Source organism: Nanorana parkeri, unplaced genomic scaffold, assembly GCF_000935625.1.
Source record: "Nanorana parkeri isolate BGI_ZX_2015 unplaced genomic scaffold, ASM93562v1 scaffold2899, whole genome shotgun sequence".
NCBI lineage: Eukaryota > Metazoa > Chordata > Amphibia > Anura > Dicroglossidae > Nanorana > Nanorana parkeri.
In genome coordinates this window covers 47225-58488 of record NW_017309167.1, presented here as the reverse complement: position 1 = coordinate 58488, position 11264 = coordinate 47225, and the positions used below count along the sequence as shown (strand labels likewise).

General features: G+C 48.2%; 1 protein-coding gene across 1 annotated transcript; it reads right to left on the bottom strand.

Annotated features, from left to right (window-relative positions):
• Nucleotides 1–6949: 6949 nt before the first annotated feature.
• LOC108802500 (E3 ubiquitin/ISG15 ligase TRIM25-like) lies at nt 6950–8600 on the bottom strand. Its single transcript, XM_018574364.1, has one exon. It carries the CDS (start codon nt 8579–8581, stop codon nt 6995–6997), a length of 1587 nt encoding a protein of 528 aa, XP_018429866.1. The 5' UTR covers nt 8582–8600; the 3' UTR covers nt 6950–6994.
• Between the last annotated feature and the right edge of the window lie 2664 nt (nt 8601–11264).

Below are 11264 nucleotides of genomic sequence, written 5' to 3'. Positions count from 1 at the left end.
AGAAAAAAAAACAGCACACATAGATCATGTTGCGCTAGGAATAGAAAACAGTGTATGATAGATTGCCAGCTGCAACAATGTGTGGTGAAAACCCGTGTAAATGAGTAGCTAGTATGTTGCGCTAAGCCTTGATATACAAATTATGTGACATAAATTCACCTCTAATGGGTGCCTTGTGTAATTAATTTAAATAAATAGTGGTTATAAAATAAATACGTGAAAAACAGATGAATAGATATATAAAATATTGTGTATGTGATCAGTGAAAATAATTCTTATTAGATGGGAAGGCAATGGAAAATCAGACCAAAATATATAGATAGTAACTCATAAAAATGTCCTGTGATCGTGATTCAACCTTGTGCATCAAAACTGGACAAAGATAGGTCAATCCTAGGTAAATAAATACATTATATATGTGTGATTAATTAAATAATTCGTTGAAAAAGTGCATGAAATCTAAAATTCACACGTATAATGGGTATAATCTTAAATAAAGTGTCTGTAATCGTGATAAGACCTTATATACAGCTGTAGATAATTGTTTAAAGCTGGACTAGAAAGGGTCAATCCCGGGCAAAATAACTGTGATGGTTCTGGTAGTTATCCCCCACACTTTACTATTCACCGGCGAGGTGTAATAGGGGATTGTTCGGACATAACTACCATAACCATCACAGTTATTTTACCCAGGATTGACCCTTTCTAGTCCATCTTTAAACAAGTGAACTTATTATCTACAGCTGTAGGTCTTATCACCACTGGCGGAACTACCAGGGTCGCAGCAGTCGCAATTGCGACCGGGCCTCTTTTTGCATCGGGGCCCTGGGGTCACTAGTTACGCCACTGCTTATCACGATTACGGACACTTTATTTAAGATTATACCCATTATACGTGTGAATTTTAGATTTCATGCACTTTTTCAATGAATTATTTAGTCAATCACACATATATAATGTATTTATTTACCTAGGATTGACCTATCTTTGTCCAGTTTTTTTTATTCAGTGCATTCAGTATTTACAACGATGCACAAGCTTGAATCACGATCACAGGACGTTTTTATGAGTTACTATCTATATATTTTGGTCTGATTTTCCATTTGTCTTCCCATCTAATAAGAATTTTTTTCACTGATCACACACACAATATTTCCCAAGTTGTGAGAGTAAGCGTAAACTTTGTCCAGCTCTTACCTGCCTCAGTCAATCCCAGAACAGTCCTCGTGCAGTCGTGCCAGTCAGCCTCAGTCTTTCTTTCCGGATGTCTGACTCCCCCTGGGCGTGTGTGAGGCACCCGTGCGCACGGCCTCACGTCCTCCAGTGAAGCCCGTGTGACACTTACAAGTCACGCTACGCGGGCTGGGGAGGAGCCACACCTGTAGTATGCGATCGTGCAGATCGCATAGGAAAATACGTTATGGCATTGCGGCCGATGCCATAACGTATTTTACTATGCCATCCGATCGGCAAGTTTCTGCGGGCTGCTTTGGGCCCCACAACCATGACTGGGCCCCGGGCAACTGCCCCCTTTGCCCTGCGTTAAAGACGGCCCTGCACTGAATGCAGTAAACTCATAGGCTGCCTGGCTAGTTGCAGCAGAGCGGGAAGGCACCTGCAGAGGAGGCACAACAAGGCTGCTGGGGGCTTCACATGGATGCTCCCCCCCGTTGCCCCCCTCCCCGGATCCACCACCTGAAGAGGAAGAAGAAAGCATGAGGACAGAGCACATCACCACTGTACTGCGTCACATTACTGACCTCTGCACTGCGTCACATTACTGACCTCCGCACTGCGTCACACTACTGAATTCTGCGCCCTGCGTCACCTTACTGACCTCCGGACTGCGTCACATTACGGACCTCCGCACTGCGTCACATTACTGACCTCCGCACTGCGTCACACTACTGAATTCTGCGCCCTGCGTCACCTTACTGAATTCCGCACCCTGCGTCACATTACTGACCTTGGCGCCTTGCGTCACTTTACTGACCTCCACACTGCGTCACATTACTGACCTCCGCACTGCGTCACACTACTGAATTCTGCGCCCTGCGTCACCTTACTGACCTCCGGACTGCGTCACATTACGGACCTCCGCACTGCGTCACATTACTGACCTCTGCACTGCGTCACATTACCGACCTCCGCACTGCGTCACACTACTGAATTCTGCGCCCTGCGTCACCTTACTGACCTCCGGACTGCGTCACATTACGGACCTCCGCACTGCGTCACATTACTGAGCTCCGCACTGCGTCACATTACTGACCTCTGCACTGTGTCACACTACTGAATTCCGCGCCCTGCTTCACCTTACTGACCTCCGCACTGCGTCACCTTACTGACCTCCACACTGCGTCACCTTACTGACCTCCACACTGCGTCATATTACTGAGCTCCGCACTGCGTCACATTACTGACCTCCGCACTGCGTCACACTACTGAATTCCGTGCCCCGCGTCACATTACTGACCTCGGCGCCTTGCGTCACCTTACTGACCTCCACACTGCGTCACATTACTGACCTCCCCACTGCGTCACCTTACTGACCTCCCCACTGCGTCACCTTACTGACCTCCGCACTGCGTCACCTTACTGACCTCCGCGCCTTGCGTCACCTTACTGACCTCCGCACTGCGTCACATTACTCAGCTCCACACTCTGCGTTTATTATTATCACTCCCACCCTTTGCCTCTCTGCTGGGCCCGGCCAGCCGGACCGAACAATCATGACCCAAAGCAGAGGCTGCACTGTAGTCATGCAAATTAGGCGGCCGTCTCAGCCCACGCCGGGGCTTTGCAGCTGCCTAATTTGTGTGAGTACAGACCGCCCAAGGCTGACAGCGACGGCAAGATCCCATAAGGGGAAGGCAGGGGAGTGCGTTGTACACCGGGGGGAGAGCTGGGGGGGCATAGACGGATGGGGGGGGGGTGTTATTTTTGGCCAGTGCCCCTCCCGAGACTAGACTCTGGATCCGCTCCTGCAACACTCCTGCTGCCTCCAAGCTCCCATATGTGTCTTTGCTCCTGACCTGTTTTTCCTTGGACTGACATTCCGTGTACCAACTCGGCTTAGTTCTCCTAGGTTTGTCTGCCACCAGCCCTGACCTTTGACCTGTCTTCTTGATCTCCATCTTCCCTGTTGCCATCTCACGTTTGCCGGTGCTGACCTGAGCACTGGAACATTCTCCGATCTCTTATGTGTACATGTAGTCTCAACATATTGAGCTGGGTGAACCTGAGGTTGCGACCTGGAGTCAGCAGGCAGCTAAGTCCAAACTTCCGTTGGGGTGTCCCTGGCAGAATACTGACTGGCCCTTAGATCTCACAACCTGGGGGATCACACACCACCTGCTCACATGTGGGCTCACATCCTTGGAAACCGTGACATTCTTACCCTAACCCTCTAACCTTAACCTTAATCCTTCAACCCTAACCCTATCCTTCTATCCCTCTAACCCTAAACATGTAACCCTAACCCTCTACCCTTAACTCCCTTACCCTAAGCCTCTCACGCTAACCCTATCCTTCACCCCCTATCCTATACCTCTAACCCTAACTGTATCCCGCTAACCCTATCCTTCTAACCATAACCTGCCATCCCTAATCCTCCTACCCTAACCCCATCCTTCTATCCCTATCCCTCTAACCCTAAACATGTAACCCTAACCCTCTACCCTTAACTCCCTTACCCTAAGCCTCTCACGCTAACCCTATCCTTCACCCCCTATCCTATACCTCTAACCCTAACTGTATCCCGCTAACCCTATCCTTCTAACCATAACCTGCCATCCCTAATCCTCCAACCCTAACCCTATCTTTCTATCCCAATCCCTCTACCCCTTAATTTGTAACCCTCTACCCTTACCACCTATTCCTAATCCTCTCACGCTAACCCTATCCCTTATCCCAACCCTATCCCTTTAACCGTAACCTGCTATCCCTAGCCCTTTAACCCCAACTCTTACCCCCTAACCCGACTGCATCCTATACTGTATATTATTCTCTAATGTTTAATGCTGGAAAACACTTGCTTGTTTTTCCCAATCTGAGTCGATTTGATTTGACGACACACATTCCTGACACTGGTTGATTTTTTTTTCTCTACTGTATCTCAAATGCAATATTTATTGGCAAACACATGTCTGAATCTGGGCCCATTCTAGCTGTTCAGTAACTATCCTGCCACGGGAAACATTTTTTTACACTCCAGTACCTGAGCTGACACTGTATATAAGCCAAGAAAATTGTAAAAGAGAAATCCGATCCACAACTAGATATGAGCTGCCAGAGGATGTCTGTGAAAATCAGAATGTTCCGGAACACCACCTACAGCTCTATGGTATTCCCCAATCTGTCATTTTAAGGATTTGCATATTTGTATTTGTAGCGCTCACCACCGAATGAGCCACTGGATATGAACTTGGGCTCTCCCGACCTGTTTTGCTAGCCACCGACCCCTTTCTCAGCTCCAGCAACACCGACACTCCGGGACAGAACAGGCTCGAGTCGTGGGGTCTTTTTACCATTTATTTGCAAAGCATCATCTAGGAGAGAGGGTTGTGGTTGCAGGATACCTGAGGGACAATTTAGAGGACTGTGTATTCTCCCACAGCAACGGCTTGAGACAGTAGCACAACGGCCCTGTAAGAGCGACCAGTGTTAGGTAATAGCACAGAGAACAGCCAGGAGTAGTCCAGGACTTAGAGAGAACTGTCACTGGACTCGTAGTGCACCAACTGGCTTCTCTTCTGTAAAGTACCTGAGATTAGGTTGAGGGATCTCTTACAGGGATCCAGATGGCAGCTCTCACCAGCTCCTCTGCGACACTCCTCCATAAGCAGATTCCACCTCCAGCCCAACTTCCATCAGGTTCCTTTCCAGCAGAATTTAAGGCCAATGGACCCCCAGCATCTGCCTCATGCTGAGGTCTAGGCCAGGCATCCTGTAGCACACAGACCTCCTCCCAGGGAGGGCCCCAAGGGGAGAGAGAGAGTTCTGGAAGGTGTCACCAAACCTTTTATCACCTTCCTCCGCCCATACCTCAGAGTCAGCCTGCTCAGGGATTGGTCAGAGTCAGATATATAATCACAGTCTAAGGATGGATCCTCCTTCACTGTATGCCGAGTCCCCAACCCAGCCACAGGGGGAAGCAATCAATCCACCAGACTCAGGGGATCCAGCAGACCTCAGAGCAATCAGCATCCAGACTGATTACAGTCCAGATATAGAACTACATTTAGGAGCGACATAGCAGAGGGCGCTACATACTGTTGCCCTCAATGCCACTTAAAAAAGACCCTCCCCCACTGTACAGTATTTTTGATACATGCCCTCCATGGCAGTGCTTATTAGCCCTAAAAATTGCCCAATTTGAATAACAAGTTCGGGTTCTACAAATTTCCAACAGGAACCTCCTGTAACACTCTACCCCCTTCCTATGGAACTCAAGAAGGAACCTCAGGGCTTTCCCCAATGTGATGAGGAAGTGGTTCAGATTGGGGATGCTGCTTTAACCCTCTTAGGTGTAGTGAGGGGGCGCAGTTCCCACAAGCATCATTTACCACTGAAAACAATAGAGAGATTTACCAGTGTATTACCGTATACACTGGTAATCAAAATACAGTACCCACAACCAAGGGTTAATTTATAACTCAGCACAACTTATGAAATGAACCCCTGCGCAATTGCCTGGAGAAAGCTGCACCTATACACAATGATAGTCCAGATTACAAGCAGTTGTATAGGAGGTTGCAATATATGGTTGAACCAGCAGACGGCGATAGTGTTTCTCTATACAATGATCACAGGCTGTAATCCGGAATACTTGCAGTTTGAGCTGAGCAGTGCAGTCCTTGCCAGACGGCAGAGAGGTAAGCTGTGCGGACGCTCGATTTCTTCACTCCTGTGAGGGTTCACGGTTGCAACCAGCAGGTTGTGGCAGTTCAGTTGGGGGTATGAGAGCAATTGCTCAGCGTACAGTTATCCATTGACTGAACGCCGAGCAATTGAATCTCCCTCGCTTTTAAGGAGGGAGCCGGCGGCCGTGGGCGGAGCGTGACGTCACTCCGCGACGTCTGAGCTGGAGGAGGCCCCGGGATCTGCGGGCCAGACGCTGCAGCTGGGAATGTCCGTGACACCACCCCTGCAAATCCAACCCGGATGGCTTCATCACTCGCTAATTATAAATTAGTTCCAATCACTAGATGCTAAAAGAACATAACACAAGAAGGAAAAAAACATAAAGTGACAAAACTAAAAATAATTAGAAGAGCAATGAAGAGCCGAGATGAAGGTGCTGTCAGGGAGGTCTTCTCTAATGGAACAGGAAGTGAGGCCACCTTATTATTCCGGAGATTATCCTCCAGGGAATTCAGGAAATTCTGTCTCGTATGAAGAAGACGAAAAATTTCAGGACTGCAAACTGCCGACATTAAAAGAAACCGAGAAACAAGGATAACATAACCGTCACCATTTATTAATGAGATGAAGGAGAACTTTCTCTGTAATAAAATCACCACAGAAACATTTGTGTTAATTATTATAAATATCCGCAACGTTTTCAGGGACAAATCCCGAGGTTGTCCATGGAATCGTGCAAAGCCTGACAGCTAATGCAATACATGTATTATATTTAAAGGCCACCTGTCCTGAGAGAGTCATGGGGGCTGCCACTGATAAACTCTCCTTTTGAGAATGCTAGTTCCCTGATGCTGATAGTTTCGGCCTCTATGTTGCATCTGTCTATGACCAGGAAACAAGAGAAATAATTCTGACACTTCCATGATTCTTATGTACGGCATGCTTGTTCCAGGACAGGGACCTAAAAAACGTAAAAGGTTGGACACAACCAGGCAACTAGCATTTATGGAAGGAGCTCTGCAATGGCAGCTCCTATACCTTTCCCATGACAGCTATAACCATTGTCTGCAAGCATTGAACCAATCCCATCCCTCCTCCCTGTGACATCACAAGACTGTGGGTGGAGTTCTCACATATCCCGATTCCCACCACTGATCTTTATACAACCTCTCCCTACATATAACCCGGCATGGAGGGGCTCAGTGAAGGTGGTGGTGAAGGTGTGGAGGTGTCGGATCGGGTCACACAGATCATAAAAGGAGATCCGCCCGGCCTCATAATCCAGATATATCCCGACTCTGTTACTGGAGATATTGGTGGGTAAGAGGATCTGATTACTGTCATGTATCACTAAATACTGATTACCAGTCCTATCCAAACCCCAGGACTTCTTATTACATCCAATCACTGACTGCCCTCCTCTCCTCTCTATACTGGGGTAACACATCCCGACTCTCCAGCTATCTGACCCCCCGACATCCACTTCCCAGTAATGTCGCCCTGAGGAGAAACTCCGACTGCTCAACACCTGAGAATACTGAAATCTCTCTGGTGTTAATGAACGATTCTGACTGTCATCTGACCTGGATATAGTTTTCCTGTCATGTGATATCTGTAGATAATTATGAGCTGTGCTCACATCCAGTAATATGTCTTCAGCTTCCTGTATATAGAAGGATACATTTACCTCTGTTATTATATCAGATAATGTGTGTAATGTGTGTGAGATCCCAGTCACATCCAGACCCCCTCCATCATGGAGGAGTCTATCATGTCTCTCTCTGTCCTCATCATCTCCATCCTCAGTATCACACAAGTCACCTGCGTCTGATTCCTGTAAGACAGTCAGTGGATCCGTCATGTTACACAGCTCCTCAATGTCACGCATCTTCCTGGACAGCTCGTCCTTCTTTATTTCCAGCTCCTGGATCATATCCACCACAGGGATGGAGACCTGCTCTGCCTTCCCGGAGATCTCACTCAGGACTCTCTTCTCCAGGTCCTCCAGACGTCTCCTGAGCTCTCTAAACAGGGCAGAGACTCTCTCTGTGTCACCGGCTGCTATTTCTTCTACTTTCCTCCTGTGTTCCTGCAGACTCTGGACTCTTTCCTCCGTCTCCTCTCTCTGTGTCAGAAGTTTCTGCAGAACATTCCTCAGTGTCTCCTTCTTCTTCCCAGAAGCCTCATCCAGTGGCTCCATCTTATGGCCGGTGTGACCTCCAATCACACAACAAGACACACAGACACAGATATCATCCTCAGTGCAGTAATACTCCAGGATCTTCTTATGGACGGAGCACTTCCTGCTCTCCATGGACAAGGTGGGGTCACATAAGATGTGTTCCGGAGACTTCTTGTGGACTCTCAGGTGTTTATCACACAGAGAAACCTCACAGAGCAGACAGGATCTAACAGCAGGTACAGGAGAGTCCACACAGTGAGTACAGAGGACCCCGGACTCTTCCTGATCGGGGTGAGCAGACAGGAAATTCTCCACTATGTTACGCAGTGTTATGTTCCTCTGCAGTGCAGGCCGCTCCTGGAACTTCTCTCTGCATTCAGGACAGAAAAAACCTCCAGACCCCCCCTGTGTATCCAGCACACGATCCATACAGACCCGGCAGAAGTTGTGTCCACATTTCAGGTTTACAGGATCTGTATAAATGTCCAGACAGACGGAACATTCCAGCTCAGCTCTCAGATCAGCAGACGCCATCGCTGACAGCAGTAGAGAGAAATGAAGGTGAAATGCAATTGAACAGGTTTTATCCTTCCTGTACAGGGCGAGGCCGAGCTCATCTACCAGTTGATTCCCAGTGGTATTATACTGGATTCCAGTGGTAGAATATCAGCCTGTCACACTTTGTCTGTCCCACACTATAGTGACTTAAGGTTAAGATGCATTTGATGATTTCTGAAATTGTAAGAAGTTGTAGTGACAAGCACATGTGGGCTATGGAGATATTTCCATGGGGGGGTGGGGGAGGGGAATTATCGGGTTGGGATGAGGGGCATTTTTACAGTTCCACACTCTGACATACTGCCGGGTTCATTTAAAGTATATTTCCATTCTGTGTTAGAGAGATTTTCCCCTCAATTCCTGTCTTGCTGAAATTATTTTACCAGGCAGGCAGAGGCGGCTCTTTAATTAGGCAGGTTAGGCAGTCACCTAAGGCCTAGTGCTCATGGGGGCCTCGCAACCGCCTCACTCACCTAATCTACACCAGGGGTCGGTAGACCCCAGCTCACATGCCCAGCTGTCACGCCTGCTCTGATTGAAACGGATAGGATCTCAACTGCGGAGGTTATAAGCTAACGTAAGTAGTAGTTGAAGGCTTCTCAGGCGTGAATCTCAGGCGTCGCTCCCAATCTTTATCGGGGAGTTAGAGATTCTTGCATCACAGCCTTAGAACAAAAATAGAAAGGGTTGAGAGGGCTATTGCTTCATAGCTTACAGTCTCTATACAGTAAGGAAACTTGAATACGGATAAGCAGTGAGGAACAACGACCCCGTATTGACAGGGATTGAGCAATGCGAAAATCCCCACAGACAGCTGATAGTAATCCTCTAGACAGTCTATATCACTTAGCGAGGTTGCTTCAAAATATCAAGGCTTAGGACTCCAACTGGAGCAATACTTGCGGTTTGCACAATGTGAGGGATGCAGTGATTCCTGTACTCGAGAGGAAGGTTCCGGCTCTGACAATCCAGGGGAGATGGTCCTAGGCTTCAGGAGGCAACAGGCGCTTCTGAACCCAATTGTGGAACGCCATGTTGCCTCAGCTGAGCCTTTAAATACCCCCAGGAAGCAGGAGGAGCCGTCGGCCGGAACGAGCGGCTTCCGCGTTCCACAGTGGAACGCAAGCCGCTCGCCTCGCAATCAGGAAGTCGAGCGGCTTCCGCGTTCCACTGCGGAACGCAGAGCGGCCGCTACAGCAGAGGGGACGGTCGGAGTGACACTTCCCCCGCCAGGACTCGTTACACCAGCCTGAAACCTGAGACTTTGCCAGCTGACACATGACCCCATTCTTTACAGCTTGTAATTGACTGTGCATTGATTCTGATCTGAGGACTTCCATGCAATGGTCCTGGTCTGAGGTCTGCCATGCATTGGTTCTGGTCTGAGGTCTGCTGTGCAATGGCTCTGGTCTTAGGTCTGCCATGCATTGATTCTGGTTTGAGGTCTGCCATGCGTTGGTTCTGGTCTGAGATCTGCTGTGCAATGGTTCTGGTCCGAGGTCTGCCATGCATTGGTTCTGGTCTGAGATCTGATGTGCAAAGCTTCTGGTCTGAGGTCTGCCGTACTTTGGTTCTGGTCTGAAATCTGCTGTGCATTGGTTCTGCTCTGAGGTCTGCTGTGCATTGGTTCTGGTCTGAGGTCTGCCGTGCAATTGTTCTGTTTTATGGTCTGCTGTGCAATGGTTCTGGTCTGAGATCTGATGTGCATTGGTTTTGGTCTGAGGTCTGCTGTACTTTTGTTCTGGTCTGAAGTCTGCTGTGCATTGGTTCTGGTCTGAGGTCTGCCATGCATTGGTTCTGGTCTGAGGTCTGATGAGCATTGGTGCTGGTCCAAGGTCTGCTATACATTGGTGCTGGTCTGGGGTTAACTGACAGTAACATCCAGCCATGAAATACATGTGTAGGCAAACATCCTTGCACCAGCAGTGGGCCCTCAGCTTGATGTCCACCTCGCTCTACCATCACTGACCATCACAGTTCATTTGTAATTACCGTTTGTATTTCTAAATTATGGGTGTAAGTAGAGGGCCTCACATTTGAGATTCGCCTAAGGCCTCTCAAAGTCTAGAGCCGCCTCTACAGACAGGAAGTTAGAGGAACGCTCTAACAGCAACTCAGACAGAAGTAAAATTTGTTTTTTGGGGGGATGGGTAGAACCCCTGTCATCAACCTATCAATATCCTATTAATAGTTCTTCCCTCACTTCTGCAGGGGTGATGTTGTCACCGGGACAGGAATACATAGACAGTCATTTTCAGAAATTATAACTAGGGATGCACCAATATCGGTACTTCCACCAGTATGGAGCCGGCTTCCCGGGCCAATCAGCCTTGAACCAGACAAACAGCATGGATCTGGCCTCTCGGCCACTCAGGAAGCCAGGCGGTGAGTCATTACACGCTAACCCGGCTTCCTGATTGACCGGCAAGCCGGCTCACATTTTCTCTCGCTGCACTGCAGGTCAGAGGAAATCTCCCTCTAACTGGAAGTTCCAGTATCGAGTGTAAGTATTGTAGCATTTTGGTGAGTACGATCCCCCCCCCCCCATGGAGAATGGCAACCAGATGGCAGGGCGGCAGGGTTAGTTTTAATTTTATTTATTGATTGTTTCTTTATTTTTTTGTAAACTTTTTTTTTTATGTATTTTTTTACTTTTTTA